Below are 25,376 nucleotides of genomic sequence, written 5' to 3'. Positions count from 1 at the left end.
AGCGTCAATTGTGACGTCATATCAAACGAAGAAGAAGAAGAATTGTGACGCCCCCTCTCTTACCCCCTCTCTTGCCCCCCTCTCTCCCCCTCTCTCTCCCTCTCTCTCCTCCTCTCTCTCCCCCTCTCTTGAATTGATGCCCCCTCTCCCACACCTCTCTCCCTCCCACCCCTCTCTCCCTCCCCTCTCTCGCCCCCACTCTCACCCCCCTCTCCCGTCCCCCTCATGTGACGTCAATTGTGACGTCAATCGTGAAAAAATAAAAAATAAATAAACATTAATTGTGACGTCATTCGTGATGTCATAGCACCGTGTCTTGTCATTGGTTGACAGATAAATGGCTGTAACTTGGGAACCGCTCGTCCGATTAATATCAAACCTTGAAAAGACACATACTCAGGTCCCCAGCATCGATTGTGACGTCATACCAAACGAAGAAGAAGAAGAATTGTGAGGTCAATCGTGCAAAAAAATTAATAATAATAAATAAACTAATTGTGACGTCATTTGTGATGTCATAGCACTGTGTCCTGTCATTGGTCGACAGATAAATGGCCGTAACTTGGGAACCGCTCGTCCGATTAATATCAAACCTCGAAAAGGCACATCCACGGGTGTCTGGCAATATTCCTGGCAAGTTTCAATGAGATCGGACCAGCGGTCGTCGAGAAACGGCAGTCGCCTACAGACAGACAGACATACAGATAGACAGGCAGAGAGAGAGAGACACACACACACACACACACACACACACACACACACACACACACACACACACACACACACACACACACACACACACACACACACACATACACACATATACACACATATACACACATACACACACACACACACACACACACACACACACACACACACACAGATTGCTGGAATTATAGATCGATAAAATTGCAGTATTGTACTGGTAAAATAGGAATTTGAATTGCAGTCTTCCAGTTTTTTGATAGTGGTGGAAAGTAAATCCTTTTTTATGATGTAAAACAGATCACTTTGCATGGCATATTCAGAGAATGCATGTGCAAAGCGAGGGAGGACAGTACACAGGGAATGAGGGTGGTGTGGGTTAGAGTTAGTGTTGGGGTACAACATAGCACAATGACATCCATTTTTTTAAAATTAACTAATTGTTTTATAAATAACACTGGGTTGCATTTGAAATATTTTTTTCAGAGGTCTAGGTTTTTTCAACGGTTCCTATATGTTTTTTGCATGCTGAATTTAGAAATGTATCTAATTTCGCTCAATCAGGTCAAGTTTTTATACTATCTCAATTTTAAGGAAAAAAATAATGAAAATTTTTGTTTTTTTAATTAGCATTTTTTAATTCAAAATCAGACTGACATTGACAGAAAATATACAAACTATATATAAAATGACACGCAAGTACACTTGATGTGGAAGAAAGTGCCTTCTCAATTACTTTCATTTCAATTTCAGAAAAATATAGATAAATCGTTGTTTCTGGCAACACCCAACTTCTCACACATGCTGCTCCAGCAGTCGCTGTTTTCCTTCGTCTTTTTTAATGTTGAATTTCACATTAATGGCACTTGTGCGTCATTATATGTATAGTTTGTACATTTTCTGTCAATGTGAGTCTGATTTTGAATAAAAAAAATGCTAATTAAATGAACAAAAATTTTCATTATTTTTTTCCTTAAAATTGAGATAGCATAAAAACTTGACCTGATTGAGCGAAATGAGATACATTTCTAAATTCAGCATGCAAAAAGCATCGAGGAACCGTTGAGAAAACCTACACCTCTGAAATGACACAGACCAGTGCAATTTATTAACAACTTCCTTGGCACACCTGAACTCTTATCCATCTCCAAGGCTTTCATCAGCAGCTTCATGTAGTACTGCTCTCCACTGTGGGATCATGCCCTTGCTTCAGACCTTGCTCAGCTTGATGCCATGAAAGCCAAGACCTTCAAAATTATTGGAATTTCCCATGATTAAGCCAAGTCTATGGGGCTATCACTTTGCCATTGCAGACAGGTTGGTGGTCTTTCTGTCTTCAACTGCCTCCTTTGATGTATTGCACCCTCTGTTCCTTCCATGCCACCCCCCCAAACCCTCCTCACCCCCAGTTGTCTGTAGGGTGCACACGGTCCACCAACACTCTTCTGGTGAAGCTCCCAAATTTCAAATTCATTGCTCACCTCCACTCCTTCTTTCCTCTTCCTCCCCCTCCCCCCCCCAACTAGGGAACCAACTTCCACATTCTCTTCAATCTCATTCTTCCCTCCCAGGTCTTCAAGACAGCTGTTCACCACCATCTCAGATCGTCCTCCATCCAAAATTATGATATTTCTACTCCCGTTAACAGTGACGTAAATCCGTTTTCAAAAGTGGGGGGGGATTTCTTTTTTTTTTTAAACTTACGTTCTTACTTGCGTAATTAACTTGCTTGCATGTCAGAAAATTACATCATTACTGACGTAATTTTTGAACAGCACTGAACCGGTAAACTGATCTGTTACTAAGACATGTGACAAAAGGCCCAATGGCCACTGCAAGAAAAAAAAACCCTCAAACATCTGGAAAATCGACAATGCGTGGTTTGCGTTCTGGCATGCAGCACACGGTTGCACGTATTATCTTTGTAAACTTAGATACGTAAGTTCCTAATGATAGCTGTTTGGTGCTTCGAGAAGTTTTAATGTTTTTTTTTTTAACGAATTATTTATAACATTTGCTTATTTCCTTTTCACTCCATGGAAAATTATTGGGTGGGGGGGGGGAGGATCCTATGGACCATCCCACTGGGCAAAAATGTGGGGGGCATATATCCTCCCCATCCCCCTCGAGATTTACACTTGTGCCCGTTAACCTCCCACCCCAAGGCATCTAACCTTCCAAATTTACAGTTCTTCTTGCCTGAGAGTTTGCGTGTGTGTGTGTGTGTGTGTGTGTGTGTGTGTGTGTGTGTGTGTGTGTGTGTGTGTGTGTGTGTGTGTGTGTGTGTGTGTGTGTGTGTGTGTGTGTCCTCCCCAACCCCATTTGTCCAAGTCTCTATTCTGTCCCTCAAACTTGCTGTTGATGTGTTCCCCCCACAACCACACCCCCTCCTGTTCCTTTTGTTCTGTTACATCCTGATCCATTCTCTGTTCTATCTTCTCCACGAGCCTCGACTTTGTACACAAAAAAATCCTTTAACTGGAAATATTGTTTATCCGGAACACCCTTGGTCCTGACCATTCTGTACACCCATGTTCTACTGTATAAGAAACTGCCATCTTGTATTTACATTGTACCACTCACTTTGTCTTCAGTAATTTGTTTTGACTTTTCTTTGTTCAATCTGTTTAAAATTACATTGCTGGGATGATTTATTCACATTTAATTTGGCACTCTGGCTGTGATTTACGTAGGAAAGATTGGGTCACATGCGAGACCTGATTGATGCCAAATACCTGAGGACGAGCCTTCAGTTGTGGCTGATTTGGTAAGTGTCTTATTTTGTACGGTCTCAAAGGACCTCTTTTTATATACATTGGTATGCACTCATCGAAGAATATCAAGACATGTTTGTGGTTTTCATGGAAAGACTTTGTACGACACACAATTCCCAAGCAGCGTCTGGCTCTCAGACGAGTTCGAAAATCGAGTCCACCAAAGAAAGAATGCGGCGACTGAAGTTAACGCAGGTCTTTGCACAAATTTTATATTATGTTAGAAGCAATCATTATATTTTAACCTCGTATCTGGAGGGGCGTGGTATTACCAGTGTGCTGGTTTACTGTAATTTGCAATTTTAACAATGTGTATTCCAAAATGATGCACATTGCATTCTTTAAATTTAGAAAATATTTTGGTTCCAATTTGGCACGTGAAAACTACAGGTGAAAAAAGCAGAAGGTATGTTCGAAACAATAGTGGCCATGCTTGAATGCGTTGCTGGAAGGTGACATCATTCACCTGACACACAAGTGTAAAACTCTTCGCAACGGGCAAGATGATCGATGACCTTATTCTTATTCTTTAATGCCCCAATTATTCTCACGTTCTTGTGGGTTTGGCCAGGGGAAGTTTTTGGCCAAGTCTTTCATGAACTGGCTGGCCAGGCCTGACGTTCGACGAAATATAGTTGGGGTATGAATTTGGAATTTGGCCAGGGTGCCTGCAATATCTCACATACTCTTTGCGAAGGACACTGGAGTCTTTAACGTCCACCAACTTATGCCGGCAGACGGGACGCTAGTTTAACGTCCATCCGAGGATGACTCATTGATGAATCATCCTGACTGTGAAACACCTGGATGACAGTTTATAGCTCGGCCAACATTCAAACCCAGGCTATACAGCTTAGAGGTGAGTGTGCATACCATTGAAGCCAATGGTGGTTGACCATGAAGTGGTTAAGGCCCGGTCACACCTTGACGTTTTAGCCAGCGATGGCAACGTGTTAAAATTTATGTAAAACGCTGGCTTTCGTTGAACTTTTGATGTTTTTTTTTAAAGATTCGGACGTATTCATAGCGACTTGGTCTTATGTATAACGCATTGGTAACGGACACAGAACGTTTCGTTGTGTTATAGATAACTTATACCAACGAATGCTGAACCTGTTGTCTGCCTACACAACCGATGCCCACCGATAGTCTAACTCAGGCATAGCGCGTTGCACGCATCGCCGACGATGCCGTGACGTAGCCTATTAAAAGGCTGACGCACAACGATTCAAATCATAACTGCCGTAGAAATGGAAGGGTCAAAATCGCGGTCACACCTTGGCGATCTTGCCAGCGTATGCCGACGTAACAAAAAGTGTGTCTAAAACGTTGGGGCACGTCGAATACGGTATGGGTAAGTTTGGTATGCGCGAGTAGAACGCTAAATACGCTATCATAAGTCGTAGTAAGTAGAGTATGTCAAGAAATTTTAAACATGTTCAAAATTTTACGACGTACTCGGCGTATGACACACGTTCCGCATGCGATGGGGATAAGTTTTACACACGATATGTAGACACTTACACACGTCCACAAAGGCGACTTATAAGCTACTCATAAGTCGAAACACGTCGCGGTAATGTCTTTTTTACGCGAAACTTATTTCTAACTTATGTTTGACGTGCTTTGAACCAATTCTTTACGTAGTCCCAACACACATTGACGTATGTAGACGTATTCCAATGACGTCTTCCGGTCGACAAAAAAAATAAATGAACGTGTTTCTAGCTTACAACTGCCATATAAAGACGTGTTCCCAGCGGTTTTGGGAATTGGTATATAAAAATGCTGCTCATAAAAGGGGAACCCAACAGTGTTTTCGAGTCCTTTTTGAGTCGATGTCCATGTCAGCAGTAACAGTATCAGTATCAGTATTACTATTAGTATTAGTATTAGTAGTAGTTTGTTCATGTTGGCAGTAGTAGGTGGGTGTGAGGGGGAGGGTGTGGGTTATGATGGATCGTCCTTGCGTCCGCGTGTCCACGGGTAGGTTCAAAGGCTGCCACTCAACGATTTAAATGGCTGCATCTCCACTATTGAAAGTAGACGCTTGCGCTCAACAATTGGATTTTTTTTACACTCAACGACTTTTAAACGGTACCACTCAGCTAGTTTCATTGTTTACAATGAACGATTTAAATTGCTGTCACTCGCCTTTGTTTTTTTTTTGTTTTTTTGTTTTTGACGCTGGGGTTTGGAAATTTGAAACGTTTCTTCTGAACCTGTTAAAACGCTCAAACTCGACTATTTTAAATAGACGCTGCCGATGGACAATTGGAATCATAGCCAAGCTAGACATCGAAGTGTGAACATCCTCGTCATGCCGAAGAAAAGTTTGAAGAATGCTGCAAATAAGTGTCCTGGCCGTGGCCGTGGACGCTGACGCAAGGACGATCCATTATACCGACGTCTTTCAGCCTATGAGTAACTTAAAAGTAACGTCTGTCGACGTGTGGCAACGATCGCGTAACGTGCCAACAACACGTTAATCATAGGTAGGAAATAAGTTTCGGGTACTCTAAACACTACTTCGGCGTGTCTCAACTTATGATTAACTTACAAGTAGCATGTGTTGACGTCTGTCAACGATCGCAGACCGTGCCTACAACTTGTGGCCAGCGTAGCGGAACGTGTGAGTCATACGCCGGCATACGTCGTGAAATTTCAAGCATGAAAAAATTTGAGGACAACCGAAAAGTACAACGTTTAAAGCCAACGTACAACGACGTATGGCAACGTACTACGACGTATGGCAACGTACTACGACGTATGGCAACGTACAACGACGTATGGCAACGTACTACGACGTATGCCAGCGTGCTCTCAATGTTATCAAAACTTACCCATAACGTATTCAACGTGTGCCAGCGTTTTAGAAAAAAAATTCAAAAATCGGCATACGTTGGCTAAAACGTCAAGGTGTGACCGGGCCTTTAACAAAATTGAGAGAAAAGACGAATGTGTGGAGGACCGTGTTTTCGCACAAATAACCCGTGGGCTATCCATGAAATTATTTCCAAAAATTCCAACTGCGGGATATTCTCGTGTGCTGCTTATATGACATTTCACCGGACCTGGGTCATGTCAGGCCAGATCAGATCTGTGACTTGCTATAGGTGTCATGTAAACCTGTACTAACCAGTTCCATGGACGGGTTGGCGGTGACAAAACCATCTCCCCCACCAGGTTTTTTTGGTGACGAGGGTGTTTGGATATGGACACCCAGCAGGATTAAAAACAAAACCTGTCAAAGGGCGGAATAGCTCCTTGTGAGCCAACTACCATCCATATCTAGCGCCCAACTGTGTCTGCGGACGTCCTCCTGCAGTTGGGTTACTTCTTATTTGGAGGTTGGTTGCAGGATTTGCACTCCGGCCACCGTAAAACCCTTCATTCCGTGAAACATTCTCAAAGCATAAAAAAAATCTGAAAACCCACTCCATGGGAATATCTCCTGTGCAGCTTCCTTTCGTAGAGCAGCTCACTAGATGACGGGATTGGAGCAAAGCCTTCGGGACCCCCAATCTTTGATGATAGGAGGGAAATCATGGGGTAACATTCCAGGGTCAGATTGTGGGAGAGTGTGTCAGAGTGATGCTGAGGTGTCGGCCACCAGACGACAGTCTCCTTGGGATAACATGAGGCGGTCCCTTTGGGTGAGTGCCTGGAATGTCCTATCCCTAAGAGAGGATGATCACCTTTCTCTGTTATCTGAGCTCAAGCGTTGGATATTGGCATTGCAGCACTCTGTGAGGTTCGGAGACCGGACCGGTTCAGAGACCGGACTGGATTCGGAGATCATGGCCGGTGATTACACCTACTATTGGTCTGGTCGCTCTGATGGTTACCATGCCCAAGGACTTGCTGTAGCTGTGTCCAATAAGTTGACTCAAATGATAATTGAGGCAACACCGGTCAACGAGCGTATTATGAGAAGTCATAGACTTCGGGTGGCCAGTTCATGGTTTCAGCGCCCACAAGCTCATCGCTGGATTTCGTATTCCAATGCTGGTAGTGTGGCAAAGGAGATTGACCATGTGCTCGTTGATGGTCACTGGAAGATGATCCAGAACTGCAGGTTCCACCGGAGTGCTCAGTTCCTCAATACTGACCACCGGCTTGTTGTAGCAACTCTTAAGTTGCACCTTAAATCATGAAGAATGGTACCATCCCAGCCGAGGCTGCATGTTGGCAAGCTCAAGGACGAAAGAGCAGCTGAGGAGTTTGCGAACAGGCTGAGTGGACATTTGGGGTGTCTGGGTGCTTTGGGGGGTCCTGAAGAGTTGTGGAGCGCCTTCAAGACCACCGTCCTTGATGTTGCCGGTGGATGTCTTGGAACTCACGACAGGGCAAAGAAGAATTTTGTCTCTCAAGGGACACTGGATACCATTGACCAGAGTAGCAGGGCCAGGCTGAATGGCAGAGCTGAACTGTTCAGGGAGCTGAGGTGTAAAACTGTACGTGCACTGAGGGTGGACAAGGAGGCCTATGTGCGAGGAATCTGTGAGGGGGTAGAGCATCACCTGTGGACAGGTGATTCTCGTCCTGCTTTCAGGGGAATTCACACATTGCGTTCATCCAAGCCCATCCCTCGGAGCACTGCAGTTAGAGCAGAGAGTGGTAGTCTCTTAACAGAGGAGTCTGAAGTGAAGGCCCGCTGGGCCGGTTACTTTGAGCGGTTGTTCCAGGCTGATCCACCAGCTGTCGAGTTGGACGTCAATGGTGTTACAATCCCTGTTGCTTACCCTCCAATCAATTGTGGTCCACCTTCGCTTGTAGAAGCACGGGCTGCGGTGAACCGGTTGAAACGGGGCAAAGCTCCAGGGATCTGTGGCATCCATGCTGAACTTCTCAAGGCTGGTGGAAATGCTACACTCGTGTCGTTGCATGCAGTTTTGTGCTCTGCCTAGAACACAGGCATCATCCCAACTGATTGGAAGAGGGGCCTTGTTGTCCCTCTCTGGAAAGGGAAGGGTGATCGCCAAGACTGCAACAACTACCGAGGGGTGACGCTGCTCTCAGTGCCGGGCAAGGTCTTTGCTCAGATAATTCTTGATAGGGTTCGCCACCATCTGCTTGAGCACCAGTTTCCAGAGCAGTCAGGCTTTACACCAAAGAGGTCAACGATTGACCATATCATTGCTGTTTGTGTCTTCACCGAACGCAGACGAGAGTTTCGGCAGGGGCTGCTTGCAGCCTATGTTGGTCTCTGTAAAGCATTCCATTCATTGAACCAGGATGCCCTCTAGAGGATTCTTGGTCTTCGTGGGGTGCCACCAAAACTGATCGATCTGATGTCTGAACTCTACTCTGGTACTGAGAGTGCTGTGAAGTGTGGTGGTACCATCTCTGACTTATTTCCAGTTGGTACTGGAGTTCGTCAGGTGTGTGTACTGGCCCCCACACTTTTCAGCACTTGTATGGATTGGATTTGAGGGAGGATGTCGGACAGATCAAGCTGCGGTGCACCGTTTGGGAATGTCAAGATCTCGGACCTTGATTTCGCAGATGATGCAGTCATCTTTGCGGAGACTTCAGATATCCTTTTGGGGGCCCTCGAGGTGCTGAATGAGGAGCCGGAGCCGCTGGGATTACGGGTTTCTTGGGTCAAAACTAAGATCCAGGCTTTCGGTGACATCTTGGATGCTGCTGTCCTGTCTGTGCCTGTTTGTGGTGAGGATGTTGAGGTCGTGGAGAGATTCACTTACCTTGGCAGTGATATTCATGTCTCTGCTGGCTATGAGTCAGAGGTCAATAGACGTCTGGGTCGGGCCTGGGGAGTCATGGATTCACTGGATCATGGGGTGTGGCGCTGCCGGTACCTGTGCGGGAGGACGAAAGTCCGAGTCTTCAGGTCCTTGGTACTTCCAGTCTTGCTCTATGGATGCAAGACTTGGACTCTTTCCAAGGATCTGAGAAGGAGACTTAATTCCTTTGGTACCAGGTCTCTTCGGAGAATCCTTGGCTATCACTGGTCGGATTTTGTGTCCAACGAGCGGTTGCTGAGAGAGACTCAGATGAGATTTGTTTCCTGCATAGTCCGTGAGCGTCAGTTGCGGCTGTATGGACATGTGGCTCGTTTTCCTGACGCTGATCCTGCTCACCAGATTCTCTCAGCGAGGGAGTCTCATGAGTGGAGGAGGGCAATGGGCCAACCACGTGCCTCGTGGTTGCAGTAGGTTGACCAGCATCTCAAGGAGATGGGGATGGGCCTGGCATCTGCCTGGGCGAAAGCCAGATGGAGGCCCCTGGAGTACCGGTGGAAAGTGGATGCAGCGACGCGCTGTTCTGGCACATGCTCCCATACCTGACCTGACCTGAGTGGAGATTTGGGGGTCTGGGTGCTTTGGGATCCTGAAGAGTTGTGGAGTGCCTTCAAGACCACCATTCTTGATGTTGCCGGTGAATGTCTTGGAAATCCCCTTGGGGCGAAGAACAATTTTGTCTCTCAAGGGACACTAGATACCATTAATTAGAGTCACAGGGCCAGGCTGAATGGCAGAGCTGAGCTGTTCAGGGGGCTAAGGCGTAAAACGATACGTGCACCAAGGGTGGACAAGGAGGCCTATGTGCGAGGAATCTGTGAGGGGTAGAGCATCACCTGTGGTCAAGTAATTATTGTCCTTCTTTCAGGGGAATTCACGCATTGCGTTCATCCAAGCCCATCCCTCGGTGTACTGCAGTGAGAGCAGAGTGTAGTAGGCTCTTGACAGAGGAGTCTGAAGTGAAGGCCCGCTGGGCCGGTTACTTTGAGCGGTTGTACCAGACTGATCCACCAGCTGTCGAGTTGGACATCGGGGGTGTGTAATGGCCCCCACACTTTTCAGCACTTGAATGGACTGGATTCTGGGGAGGTGGTCGGAGAGATCAGGCTGTGGTGCATCATTTGAGAATGTCAAGATCTCTGACCTTGATTTCACAGATGAAGCAGTCATCTTTGCGGAGATGTTAGATATCCTTTTGGTGGCCCTCGAGGTGCTGAATGAGGAGTTGGAGCCACTGGGATTACGGGTTTTCCTGGTCAAAACTAAGATCCAGGCTTCCAATGACATCTTGGATGATGTTGTCCTGTCTGTACCTGTTTGTGGTGAGGATGTTGAGGTTGTGGAGAAATTCACTTACCTTGGCAGTGATATTCATGTCTCTGCTGGCTGTGAGTCAGAGGTCAATAGACGTCTAGGTCGGGCCTGGGGAGTCATGGATTCACTGGATCATGGGGTGTGGCGCTGCCGGTACCTGTGCGGGAGGACGAAAGTCCGAGTCTTCAGGTCCTTGGTGCTTCCAGTCTTGCTCTATGGATGCAAGACTTGGACTCTTTCCAAGGATCTGAGAAGGAGACTTAATTCCTTTGGTACCAGGTCTCTTCGGAGAATCCTTGGCTATCACTGGTCGGATTTTGTGTCCAACGAGCGGTTGCTGAGAGAGACTCAGATGAGATTTGTTTCCTGCATAGTCCGTGAGCGTCAGTTGCGGCTGTATGGACATGTGGCTCGTTTTCCTGACGCTGATCCTGCTCACCAGATTCTCTCAGCGAGGGAGTCTCATGAGTGGAGGAGGGCAATGGGCCAACCACGTGCCTCGTGGTTGCAGTAGGTTGACCAGCATCTCAAGGAGATGGGGATGGGCCTGGCATCTGCCTGGGCGAAAGCCAGATGGAGGCCCCTGGAGTACCGGTGGAAAGTGGATGCAGCGACGCGCTGTTCTGGCACATGCTCCCATACCTGACCTGACCTGAGTGGAGATTTGGGGGTCTGGGTGCTTTGGGATCCTGAAGAGTTGTGGAGTGCCTTCAAGACCACCATTCTTGATGTTGCCGGTGAATGTCTTGGAAATCCCCTTGGGGCGAAGAACAATTTTGTCTCTCAAGGGACACTAGATACCATTAATTAGAGTCACAGGGCCAGGCTGAATGGCAGAGCTGAGCTGTTCAGGGGGCTAAGGCGTAAAACGATACGTGCACCAAGGGTGGACAAGGAGGCCTATGTGCGAGGAATCTGTGAGGGGGTAGAGCATCACCTGTGGTCAAGTAATTATTGTCCTTCTTTCAGGGGAATTCACGCATTGCGTTCATCCAAGCCCATCCCTCGGTGTACTGCAGTGAGAGCAGAGTGTAGTAGGCTCTTGACAGAGGAGTCTGAAGTGAAGGCCCGCTGGGCCGGTTACTTTGAGCGGTTGTACCAGACTGATCCACCAGCTGTCGAGTTGGACATCGGGGGTGTGTAATGGCCCCCACACTTTTCAGCACTTGAATGGACTGGATTCTGGGGAGGTGGTCGGAGAGATCAGGCTGTGGTGCATCATTTGAGAATGTCAAGATCTCTGACCTTGATTTCACAGATGAAGCAGTCATCTTTGCGGAGATGTTAGATATCCTTTTGGTGGCCCTCGAGGTGCTGAATGAGGAGTTGGAGCCACTGGGATTACGGGTTTTCCTGGTCAAAACTAAGATCCAGGCTTCCAATGACATCTTGGATGATGTTGTCCTGTCTGTACCTGTTTGTGGTGAGGATGTTGAGGTTGTGGAGAAATTCACTTACCTTGGCAGTGATATTCATGTCTCTGCTGGCTGTGAGTCAGAGGTCAATAGACGTCTGGGTCGGGCCTGAGGAGTCATGGATACACTGGATCATGGGGTCTGGCGCTGCCGGTACCTGTGTAGGAAGACAAAAGTCTGAGTCATCAGGTCCTTGGTGCTTCCATTCTTGCACTATGGATGTGAGATTTGGACTCTCACCAAGGATCTGAGACAGAGACTTAATTCCTTTGGTACCAGGTGTCTTCAGAGAATCCTTGGCTATCGCTGGTCGGACTTTGTGTCCAACTAGTGGTTGCTGAGAGAGACCTAAATGAGATTTGTTACCTGCATAGTCCGTGGGCGTCAGCTGCGGCGTATTTACATTTCGCTCGTTTTCCTGATGCTGATCCTGCTCACCAGATTCTCTCAGCGAAGGAGTCTCGTCAGTTGGGGAGGCTAATGGGCCGACCACGTGCCTCGTGGTTGCAGCAGGTTAATCGGCATCTCAAGGAGATGGGGATGGGCCTGGCATCTGCCTGAGGGATGGCCAGACGGAGGCCCCTGGAGTACCAGCGGAAAGTGGACGCAGCGACGCGCTTCTCTGGCGCATGCTCCAATACCTTACCTGACCTCACCAGATGGCACGTGACATAGCCACAAGGGGCCAAGTTAAATTATCAAGAAGAAACAAAAAGAGGCAGGTTTTTTTTTGTAAGTTTAGTTGTAATGTCTATAATTACAGTTCTTTCACATATTTTACCTGCATGGATACATCTCATTTCAAAGCTTTTTAAGGTATCGGAATGTTGTCTTCTGTAAAACCCACAAAATTCTCGTCTTCTGTTTTGCTGTGAAACAGCTGAAGCAGCTCTCAGTCGGCAAGTATGGGATGTGTTTAGTTACGATGTTTCTTGTGGAGCACTCACCAAATGGTGCAAGCACTCAAGCAAGCACTCCATTCAAAATCATTGATAAGGAACGGCTGGCTTGGCAAGCGTTGGCTAGCTGATTGATAACTCAACACACCACAGGTCTGTCCCAATTCATATAATCATCACTCTCGTCCCCTTCTTCTCCAGAAATCAGCCCACTTTTTCGTTAATTTTCAGTTTAAATTCGGCCGTGAAACTTTTACGTTTTCTCTTATTTGCACTGACAGCAGACATTGTGTGGAAGGGACTTGCAACGGTTTGGACGATTTTGTGGAATGATATAAAATTTCATGACTTGCAAGGTATTTATACATTTCCAAAGGTTGAGCAACATGGTTTCTGGTCACATCGGTACTGGAAACTATGCTGGTTTTTAACACATCAGTACAGTAAACTTTAGTTATTATAACAACCCTTTCTCAAGATATTCATTTTAATGTCATTGGGTTATTTACCAGAGTTGTATTTCAAAAGAACCATTTGTTGGCCCTTGACAACAAAGCCGTGTCAGCTGCTGGAAATATGGAGATTGCGCATCTCTTGGTCATGTGGAGAGGAAAGCAGGGATGTGTTCAGTTACCAAACAGCGAGCTAGCGCTTTCCAAGCCAGCCTTTTTTTTGTCACCAGTTTTGAATGGAGTGCTTGCTTGAATGCTTAAGCCACTTGGCAAGTGCTCATCAAGAAACTTAAACTTGGTAACTGAACATACCCCTGGCTTGTGGGAAGTTTGTCTCTTTTTATTTTTATCCATTGACTTCAATTTTTAATTGGGTATGTCCCAGAGCTCTCATTTTCCTCTTACTCTTGTGTCCTCACCAATTCGGAAATTATCGATGTTGACATTACTGTCGGTAGATTGTCAATACTGGTGGGTGTATGTAACCAAGTGTGCTTTCATGTGTAGGCTTGGAGTGGCCTTCAACTACTATGGCACAGTTCTTGTCAGTTCTGAGCTGTTGCAGCACAAGGAAGAAACTCTTCAGGAATCGCAGTGCTACTGCCACCTCTTCCAAACTGCTGACTACATCACACTGCTTACGAGCACTTTGGGAGAATCTTTGTGTGCGGTGACTCTTCTGTTTTTCCTGATATGGGTAGCATGAGGTGAATTTACACTGAACATCATGAAGGAAGTGAGGTCAGGGTATAATGGGCAGCATGAACCTAATGAGGTCAGGGTGTGTTCCATTACCAAGCAGATTGCTTACCACTTGCTAAGCAGCTTGCTTGAGTTTAAGTGTTCAAATAAGCACTCCAATGGAACGGAGTGCTCGACACCACTTCACAACATTTTGGTATCCCATGTAAACAATGCTATCGTGGTGTTCGAGCAATTGCTGTCTGGGCCATCAATTTCAGTTTTATTCGATCCTCTTGTGACAACTTCCCCAAACAAATTTATTGTGTTAGCAGTGGCTACAGAGAGCACGAGGAAGAGAAAAAGAATGAGAAAATAATGGGGAGTCAGAACGGGGAGCCCCTCTGCCAAGCTTATCTATGCACTTGAAAATGTGCATTTTGGAGAGGGGGTGGATGGGTTTTGCGTCTCTGTAGATTTTAGAGAATTGGTATGAAAGTCGAAGTAACAATTATGTATGAATTGTACATTTCAATATCATTCGCTGTGATCCCAAAATTGAAGAAACAGCCGCCAATCGCTTTGATTCCAACAACGGCGGCAATATTTGCAAACTTGAGTGTGTGCATTCCGTTTGCAAGCGGCTTGCTTACTGCTCGCAAAGCACCTCTCCTGATTGCTTGCCCTGTGGTCTGCTTTCCAAGCAGCTTGGCAAGCAGCTTGCAAAGCGGTTGATATGAAAGGGTTGATTTGGGAAGCGATAGCAAGCCACATGTGAACGCAACACATCTCATGGTATAAAAGGCAGCATAAAGGAAGTGAAGTCAGGCTATAATGGGCAGCATGAAAATAGTGAGGTCAAGATAAATGGATAGCATGAAGGAAGTGATGTCAGGGTCAAATGGGTACTACGACAGAAGTTAGGTTATGGTAATGGGAAGCACGAAGTACGTAAGTGAGGGCAGGGTGGAATCCAATGGGGGAGGGGGAGGGGGATGAGCGAGTCGAGGTGGGAGAACACAAGTTGCGTTAGTTGAAAATCAAATGCAGATATTATACTGGCATCATAAACCGCATTACCTCTTCTTTTGTCTCCGCCTTCTTGCTTGCTTTCATGTAAATGCAGAGGCTGGAGCCCCTCCAGCATCTGCATTTACATGAAAGTAGAAATGTGAAATATTTACATGAAAGTGGAAATGGAATTGCAACATTGGCCAAAGCACATTAAATGCAAAAATTACTGCACAGTCGTCAAGCAAATCATTCAGTGATGAGGCACTTCCCCAGTGAAACTACAGAAAGCCCAACTATGTGGATTAGCCTGTGCACAACCTCATGTCCATTACAAACTTGTCAGTTTGCAATAATATTCATGATCGATTCAAGTACTGTACATTAAAATGCAAGTGAGTGTTGGGCAATGAACATCGTATGATGATTCTCTTAAATGCTCGGGTCAGAACTTTGAAGGATTTCTGAGGCCTTTGAGTTTCCATTTTCATTGTTTTGGCATTGCATTGTTCTTGTGCTTCGAATATGCTGTCCTTTTATGAACCTTGACCATGATAGATAAAATACTTTTTGTGCATCTCTGTCCAGCAATTGTCTACACCATGGGGTTCATTAATTATATTGGCCGGAAGTGGAGTCTCGCCTTGTCTTTTTTCTCCTGCGGAGTTTTGTTTCTGCTGCTCATTTTCCCAACAAGAAGGTAAATGTCCCAGACTCATCATACTGTTTGTTAAGTTTGTGCATTTGATCCACAGGTTGTGAAGAATTGGTTTTGAAGCACAAAAATAAACATTTGTGGTGTCGGTTGCAGTAATTAGTTTAAAGTATAAACCACCATTTGTGTTCCCATCAATTGTTAGGACATTTTGAACATGTGTAAGTGTGGGTATTTGGGTAAAATTCTCTTTTGTTCAGCTTACCAAAGGGAGAGGAAGGGGTTCCCTTTCTGTCCAGCCTTTTTGTCTGCTGGTTGCATCATTGGTTATGTGTGCAGCTATGTCGCTGAGGCTGTGCCCCTTTTACCAGTACACTGGTGCTCATTTTGCTGACTTCGGAAGGATGACACTTGAGTCAACCCCTTGGTGTTAATTCAGTGGAAACGGGACTCAACCTCAGGACCTTATGATCCCACGCCACCACCCTAACCGCTAAGCCAATGCCAGGCTAGAAAGGGGGTGGGTGGTTCCTTTTCTATCTTTGGCAAGACAGGTTAGGATGTCTTGTCCATATATTCTCCCTTCTGTGAATTGGACATGGCTGGGCAAGTGGAGAGAATGGTATGCATGATTCCCTCCCACTGACGGGGAGGAAGATTGCCATGCCCAGCTGTCGGTCAGCATGTGAAAGGCCGGGCTTGGACTGTTCTTGTTCACAATTTGTTGGACTTTTAGGTCAGTGAATGGTCCACTGTACCTGGGGTGGAAAACCCCCTGGGCCATGATATTTGGAGCTCTTGGGGCGGAGAAACCCCCTGTTATCAGTGTTTCGCTGGCCTCGTGGGGAACGGGGTGAAGACCTGCCTCAGGGCAGAGGTCGAGAAAAAAAATGTATGCATCCCATGCTTGGATGCTCTCCTCCTCCCCCCCCCACCTCCCAAACTCCCTCTCTCTTGCTTCTCTTGTCTTTTGGGATGGTGCTCTCTTGTCTCTTGGGATGGCTCCCACGATCTTAGGATGGCTCTGGGGCAACTTCAGCTCCATGCTTCTGCTCCTCTCCCCCTCTTTATGACTTTAGTCTGCTGTCTGGCCCTGCTCGCTGAGCCAGAAACAAATATGAGTTGTAAAACAGCCTGGGGGTTATCACTCCCTACTTTCCCCTCTTATTTGCCCAGTTGAGTGTGCATGATTGGACTATGCTTGAGAGCCCAGAGCTGGGGTGGTTTTCTTGTCTGATGGTCTGTCTTTGTGTCTGGGATTTCATTCCATGTTATTGTGTGTCAAATAAATTATTTATTTATTAAAGAGATATGTTGCACCTCGTAATCCTGCCATTTTGCTGTGGTGACAGTTTGGATGAAATGATTACCCTTGGGGGATTAAATTGGTGATCATCCTGAGTATGGTAACTAGTGTGTTAGAACTTGCACAAATACCAATTATGTTCAACTGCTCATGCATCGATTTGTGGAAATTGTGGATCGCTCAGTAACTTTTGAAGCTAGCCTCCTTCGATTGTACTATCCGTGCGACAGTCTACACAGTAATGGTGCTTATACACGTGATGCATATCCAAATGCTGAACAGGCTGACTGCCAGGGTTCCATCAGGCTCTGCACCGACTGCTCAATTGCATCTTTATTTTGATGGCACGTGACGTAATCAAGAAGCATGAGAAAGTTATTTTTCCAAAAATTGTCTTTTTTTTGTTTGTCATTGTTTCTGTGATTTGCTTTTCTTAGTCCCTCCTTTTCCAATTTATAAATTTACTGTTGTCACTTGGTTAGCATTGATGGCATTGCATTTGGCACAAAGAGTAGAATAATTCCCATTGCATGCTGTTGCCGTAGCATGCTATTTCAAGCACCTGTATAAATAAACGAATGTTGATGTAATCCTCTCATCCAGCAGGCCATCAGTCGACGTGCACTTTAATATGCAGATATAATTTATTTGGTAATCGAACGAGTGCAAACTGGACAATCGCCTTAAAGTCATCTGGAATGATGGATTATATGGTAGAAATGTTGTTGCTGCCACTAGGGGGCCCAGCAACATAGAGAAACGTAGGTGATACACCTTTTTATTAGATGTGGTCATCCTTTGCACCATACCATAAAGAAAGTATTTCATCAAAACTTAAGTTCATTCATTGCTTATTGTATATGATGATAACTGGAAAGCATCTCAAAATGGAAATCCTGTCTGCATCCCCTTTGTACTCAAGCTAGATTTGGCTTAAGCAACAGCTAAAAAAAAAAAGTGAAATTTATTAATTAGTGTTCTCTATGTTCTCATGCTAAAGGTTTGTTGAAAATTTTTTTAAATCTCAAATAGTAAACAAGAAAGTATCTCAAAATGAAAGTTGACAAAATAAAGAAGCATGGAAGCGATTTAAAAAAGGAAAAAAAACACAACCCCCAGCTGTTTTGCGCTGATGCGTGGCGGATGGGCTAAGAAGGCCTATTTTTACTTGCTGTGTGACTTTGCCATTTGACATTGACATAATTATTATTTTCTACATATTCCCTTAAATATTTGTTGAAAATTTGATAACAAAGGCTGAAATGATTTGACTAGAACGTGATGGTCTGGACTCACGCACTGACACATGCACACAAGCGATTGTAAAACCTAGACTCCCGAGTAAGAGGAAACAGGACTATTAATAGGTAGTTCTGGGTTTGGAGCATCGGCAGGTTCCGGTTCCGACTTCCGGTTCTAGGTTTGGAGCGTCGGCAGGTCTCCTTCAGGGCTCTTTGCTGACGATCTCAAAGTTAAGTTTCCGGTCGTTACCTGTCCCGTTTTAACTGTTTCTTTTCTCACCTACATGTTGCTGTGCGTTCCTAGTTCGGTTTTGTTTCAAAAATCATGCTATGTTGTGAGTGTTCATCGAGCTTGTCTTACCGAGTGCTTGAGGCCTACCCATTGTTCCCCTCAGTGTACGATCGTGTTTATTTGTGTTTTCTCCCCATCACCTTCAATTTCTATCTTCCCTAATTTCCCAACGTCCCCCCATCCCTCGCAACTGAACACTATTTCTTGTCTTAAATCCAAAAAAAACAAAAACCTTTCACCTTGCACACTCACGAGTCTCGATCTTTCTGATTCTTCTTCTCTTTCCTCTTCTTCTTCTTCCTCTTCTTCTTCTTCCTCCTGCCGGCACAGGACGGCACCATCTTTATTTTACTGAGCTGACCCTCTCTCGCCATTACCTTCAGGATTTCTTCCTCCAACCTTCCATTCCCGAATCTTACCTGTTTTTCAAAAATACATCAAAAAATAATAATCTTCCTTATATCCTTTCGATCTCTACACCTCCTGTAACCACGTGTCTCTCTCTACTCTTCCTGGGACTTTTCATCGACCCAGCAGCTTCACACTGCGTTTACCGTTCCAAATTCACCACACATTTCCACGATTTTACTTCAACTTTCCCTTTTCCGAATGTTACGAAATCCTTATTTAAAATAAATAATTTCACTTTTGACGACACACCTCCCATAGCAACGTGCTTCTTCCGTAACCACATGATTTTTACACTCCCTGCGTTTGCCAAGCCTATTTCACCATTTACCTCACGATATTTTCTGCAACACTTCCATGACCTAATCTGATGAAAACTCTCTCAAACACGAATAATAATATGAATAAAACCGATCTCTTATAATGCTTCATCTTCCTCTTTCACACGTGTGGTACTCTTCACTGTAGCATAATGCACTACTCTTCTACTATTTCAACAGACTGCTCTCAATTCGACCTTTCCTTCATACCTTGCCTAAAAAATCCAACTGTTACAGCGTTTCTTCTCTCCATTCTCTGAATTCACCTTTATTGCATCCCTCAAGGAATGTGTTTAATCGCATCTCTGACCTAAAACTTTGAAAAACCCCAGTTTGCCATGAATGTTCGCTTTCCATCAACCATTCTTTTTTCCAATTTCAGTGCCAACTCACCCCCCTCACCCCTCCCTCTCAAAGCAACCATCACACTCTTCTTCCTCCGAGCCTCCTTCTCACCTCACTCAAAAACTCCCCCCTCACCTTTCTCCCTCAACTCTCCCCACTCACCCTTCTTCCACCATTTACCCCCTCACTCACTCTTCTCAAAGTTGCCCCCCCCTCTCATCCACAAAGCTGCCTCTTTCCACTGCCCTCTCACTTCCATCCCTTCACTCCACCTCCTCAAATCCTCAACCACCTTCTGCCCCCTTTCTTGTCTACCCTCTCCCCCAGCACCACAGAGCCTTTTCTCCTTCTCATCCGGCCCCCTCCCCGAGCTGTTCTGCAATCCCCCCGCCTCCTTCAACAACCCTCCTTACCTCCCCTCCTCATCCCTTGTCCTACCCTCCCCCTCCCCTCCCACCCCCTGTACCCAAAGCCTCCTCCCCACCCTCTTCATTAACAGTGTGGATCTCAAATATCCAGGGCCTTTGCTCAAACCTTTCAGATCTTTCCATACAGGTTGCCACTGACAAACCAGACATAATCTGCTGAACAGAAACTTTCCTCCCCCAAGTCATATCTGACTCCCAAGTCTCTCCCCGGTTACTTCTTCCTCCGGTATGACAGACCTGAGTCTCGTCCTGGTGGAGGAGTCTTTCATCAAAGACTATTCCTCACTCTCCTTGCACTGCCCTCACTCCCCCACACCCCCAGGAATACCTCTAACTATGGCTTCCCCTCCACTCCTACCTCATGTTTACATGTGTACTGTACCGTCTACCTAACAGTGATGATGCCATGTACACCTCACTATCCAAAAACATGGACCATCTTCTATCTTCTCATCCAAACTCTCTCTTCCCCATATGTGGCGACTTCAATTGTCATCATGCCAGTTGGCTAGGTGTAGGTACCTCTCTCACCTGTCATGGCACCTCAGCAAAAGCTTTCTCCGACTCATTGGGACTGACTCAATCGGTCAACTTCCCGACCCGGATCTCAACCATTGGTACTTCATCTCTTCTGGATCTGATTTTGACAAATTTCCCTGGCAATATCTGCTGCTCTTCCCCTGCTCCAATCGGTTCTTCTGACCACATCCTTGCCAAAGTGGACATCTCTCTGGCTATTATCAGAGAACCACCTCACCGCCGTCGAGTCTGGCATTTCACTCAAGCCGACTGGCAGGGTCTCCAATCAGCCATCAAACTTATAGACTGCTCTCCTATCACTACTTTCTCCAACATCAACTCATCCTGGGAATTCTTTCAAAGAAACTTGCTCTCCCTCATGCACAGATTTATCCCCTCTCATCTTTAGTTGTCCTACCCTTCCTCCCGCCCTTGGTTCACTGAAGCTTGTGGCGAGGCAGTTGTCCTGAAACAACTTGCCTTTGCCTCGTGGAAAGCAAACCCAACTGAGGTAATCTCAGTTTCTTCCATAAAGCTCGGAACAAGTGTGTATCTACCCTCAGGAGAGCCAGAAAACAACTTCTTTCTCATCTCAAGTCTGAACTCTCAAACCTCTCTCCCTCCTCAAAATCCTGGTGGCGTCCAATCAAATCTGTTTCTGGTGTATGTTCCCCCTCCATCCCCTCCCTTACCTCAAATGGCTGCACCGCTGATACCGCACGTGAAAAGGCTGAATGCCTAAACTCGGTGTTTGCAGCTAAATCTTGTGTCAAAAACCCATCACTTTCTCTACCCACTTTACCCAGTCGCTGCCATCTGCTTGAAAATCAGCAAACATCCCTGCCCTGATACAAAAAGTACAAAAACAGATCCCTGCAACTACAGACCAATCAGCCTTCTGCCAATCATCAGCAAGGTTATGGACTCCATCATCGCTTCAGACATGAAATCCTTCCTCTTCTCCAATGGCTTGATTTCCGATCTTAAATTTGGTTTCAGACCAGGTTACTCTACCCTGGATATGCTGCATCTGCTCTCCCAACAATGGATGGAGGTCCTCAATGCCGGATATGAAATCAGAGCCATATCCCGAGATATATCACGTGCTTTTGACACAGTCTGGCACCCTGCCCTACTCACCAAACTCTCTTCCTATGGTGTCCAAGGCCATCTCCACTCATGGCTCGCAGACTTCCTCTCCTGTCGCAGTCAACGTGTGGCCCCAAATGGAGTTCTTTCATTCCCTCTTCCTGTCCAGGCTGGAGTTCCTCAAGGTAGCGTTCTGGGCCCTGTTCTTTTTCTGGTTTTCATCAATGATCGAACTGACTCTCCAGAAAATCCTCTATATCTCTTTGCTGATGACTCCATCCTCTGCCGTACCATCTGTCATCCCTCAGACCGGCAAGCAGCAGCTTCTTCGCTCTCTGCAGATCTGGTAAAATCACAAACTGGTCCAACACGTGGAACATGTCTTTCAATCCGGACAAATCTCACACTCTCACTATGTGTCTTCGAAAGGACCGTTTACAAAACACCCCATCCACTTTCTCAACAATCCTCTGGAAGAAGTCCTTTCTTTCATGCTTCTGGGTCTCACTATCTGCCATGACCTTTCCTGGGAAAGTCACATTTCAAACCTCACCTCAAAAGCCAGTCGCCGACTGGGAATCCTCTGTCGTGCAAAGTCCTTCCTCGGCCCTCTTGAGCTCCTGACCACTTACAAAGCTTTCGTGTGCAACCTGATGGAGTCCTGCTCTCCCCTCTGAAGTGGTGCTCCTGCCTCCCACCTTTCTCGGCTTCACGCTGTGGAAACCAGGGCATTTCAGATCATTAGCATCTCCCGCAATGAGGCCGAGTCTTTGGGCCTCTTACTCTCTGACCGCAAGCTGGTCGGTGGTCTTTCTGTCTTCTACTGTCTCCTCTCCAGCCTCGCCCCCCCCCCCAGCTCTCTCTCTCTGCGATTTGTCCCCACCACATTTCCACAGGGCGCTCAAGGTCCGCCAACAACCCCCTTCTGGTAAAACTACCAAAATCACGAATCACTGCTCACCTTCACTCTTTAATTCCTCTTTTTTCCCGCCTTTGGAATAAACTCCCTCACTCTATTCAATCCCATTCTTCCCTCCAGGCCTTCAAAACAGCTCTTCACCACCACCTCTTATCATCCCCCATCCAAATCCTCCATCTTTTCTACCCCCGATAATTCACCCAAGCCCACCTCCTTCAAATTCCCTGCTTTCGTTGTTGAAAGTCCCTGTAATGTCCATCTTGTAATGTCCCCATGTTCCCCGGCCCATCCCTCTCGCGTCCACAGATCTCCTAATGTCTCTCTTCCCCAATGTTTTGTCCCTCCCACTCCCGCCCCTCTTGTCTCGTGCCCCCCCCCCTGTGCGTTGTGTGTTCACTCTCATACGAGCCTCGACAAGGTATAAAAAAAAAAAAGTTGAGAATTAACCTGGACAGGTTACTTGTCCTTTGTAGGTTGCTGCCAAAACAACTCTCAACCACGACAGAAATTGGTCATCGCATCAGCACGCAATGTCTTCCTATTTTTAAGACGTACCATGAAATTGTGAACATCCAAAGCAAGTCCAAGCAGGTGGGATAGTCAGCTCAATGTTCCCTCACACTTGCTTGGTGCAGCACCCTTCTTTCAAAGCACCAGGATGAAGGTTTATAGTCAGGTGAATCAAACCCAGACGAGACTGGTTAAAGGTGATTAAGCAACCCCTGGGCTATTCTGGGAGTTTGTTTCTCAAAAATGAAAATGCATAAATAATTGCATGTCAAGAATGTACATTCTGTTTTCTTGAATCACAAGGGGTGTCGAAATAGTATGATGTTCTCTTGAAAGCAAAACCTTGATGTACCGCAAGCCATTACAGAAATGTCAGCGCGACATCTTTTTCCAGATTAGTCATTGCTTGAAGTGGCTTGGACAAGTGTTTTTTTTTTTTTTTAGCTCAGCTGGAACATAGTGCTGGGAAGCTTATGGAGTGGTCCATCGTCCGTCCGTCCATCCATAAATACGTGCAACTTCTTCTCTGAAACTACACACATAATTTTGCAGAAACTTGACCACAACCTTCATCACCCGTGATATACCAAAGATTGTTCAAGCCATTGAAAAAAAAAATTCATAGGTATTTACTTTCTTCTCCAGTACATATTTTGTGGGTCATCCATGCCTACCAGTGGTTCCCTGGTTATCTTATCCAGCTGATTTCAGGTGAGGGCCCAGGGGTATTGCCCCAATGTTTATTAGTGGCCTCGTGGTGTCTTCTTTTTATTCATGTCATCCATCCACCGAGCCAGCATGCATTCCATGGCCTCCATTCTATTTGACCTTTGCCTCATTAAGATCTTAGATGACAAAGTTGTTACCTGCCTTGCACAATCAAGCACTTGCTGTTTTGCTTTATAAATATATTGCACAGAAGTTAGAGGCAACCCGAATGCATGAGCTACATCCATGGAATGATCACCTTTGTCCATGATTTTTTTTTTCACATCTATTTTCAACTCTAATGTTACACTTTTTCTTGCTATTTGGGCCAAAAAGTCATGTTTGTCAATTGCACAACGTTTTGAAGCCATCGCTTGGTAAAATAGTCTTCACACGGCAATAGCAGAAGCACACGAGACCGGGTATCGATGAGAGCCATCTATCGGACACTGTGAGACTAAAACCCAGGAAGTTATGTTGTGATAACCCAGAAGTGAGAAACGGTGCAAATGAATGAAAACTATAACGATGAATCCTTGAGAACAACTTTAAAATTACTTTAAAATGTTATAGATGGATGTGTATCAATGGATAACCGGATAATAGTGCCGAAAAGCAAAGACATGGTCTTAAATCATTGACGACGTAAATACGATTCATAGTGGGGCAACAAATAACGAGGTATGACTGAATATCGATTAATATATAAAAATTATTGCAAGCCAGACATTATAATTAACTCGCAATTCCACGGAATGTAAAATGTGACCAAGTCTTCAACTCTCTCCAGCAACCATTCCCACCCTCCAGCAAGTCCTCACCCTCCCTCTTCCAACCCTAAGTTGTCAATCCCCTCCCCACTCCAAGTCTTCAACTGTCTCAGCCTCACCTCCCAACTCTGTCCCATCTTTGCTCTACCCACACACACGCGCGCACGCACGCACACACACACACACAACTATTATTATATGCATTACATTTTTACAAACCAGACATATATGACTTCTTGTGGCTAAGAATGTATAGCTGAGAATAGTTATTTCCCTTGGTGAATGTTTTACCTTAAGAGTGAGGTAACATGAACTGTCATAGGAATATGCATCGATAAATAATCATATAGAAAGCATGTCGTCCCCTCCCCTCCCAATGTTTGTGTCTAAAACTGCTTCTCCCTAAACCTCATTTTAATATTTTATCCTCTGTATGTCTGCGTCTTATGTTCTTTATAAGAAAGCAGCCTTGTGGGATAGCCAAGACGGAAGTTTAGACACACTCCAGCCAAGCCTCGGACATTTGGGACAGGTCGAGAAGTTTTATAGCACGGCTTCAACTTGAGCGATGCCGGAGCGGCCAATGAATGCAGAGCTTGTAAGATTTGGTGAGGGCGTGCAACTTCAGGTCATAAAAGTAGTGGTACTTACAGGGAGTTGTCGACCCTGGAGTTTGGTTCAGTCACGTCGTAATTTGGCACATGACTGACCGAATGGGGAGGCGGAGTGAGCACCTCCGACCATCATGCCCTCCACCTCTCTTCTACCCAGGCTGCAAACCCCTCTCTCCCCTCCCAGCATCGTGCCAGCTCCAGTTCACCTGCGTGACTATGGTCCCTGCCTGCCT

The 25,376-nt window shown here is 45.8% G+C and overlaps 1 protein-coding gene across 14 annotated transcripts in view; it reads left to right on the top strand.

Moving 5' to 3' along the window:
• Positions 1-25,376, top strand: part of SVOPL (SVOP like) — a 181,371-nt gene that overhangs the window by 107,120 nt on the left and 48,875 nt on the right. For 9 of the 14 annotated variants that reach the window (XM_085885764.1, XM_085885765.1, XM_085885766.1 and 6 more), the window contains 3 exons: positions 3,402-3,475; positions 13,835-13,992; positions 15,608-15,719. In XM_085885764.1, coding sequence (XP_085741890.1) covers positions 3,402-3,475; positions 13,835-13,992; positions 15,608-15,719 — 344 coding nt within the window. Of the gene's footprint in view, positions 1-3,401; positions 3,476-13,834; positions 14,035-15,607; positions 15,720-25,376 lie in introns of those variants that run through there. The other 5 variants (XR_015059354.1, XR_015059353.1, XR_015059355.1 and 2 more) reach the window with 3 other exon arrangements.

Source organism: Eptatretus burgeri, chromosome 6 (genome assembly GCF_056783735.1).
Source record: "Eptatretus burgeri isolate ZD-2024b chromosome 6, Ebu_testis_v1, whole genome shotgun sequence".
NCBI classification, from domain to species: domain Eukaryota; kingdom Metazoa; phylum Chordata; class Myxini; order Myxiniformes; family Myxinidae; genus Eptatretus; species Eptatretus burgeri.
The sequence above is the reverse complement of the archived record's forward strand: the minus strand, read 5'-3'. Positions and strand labels throughout refer to the sequence as shown.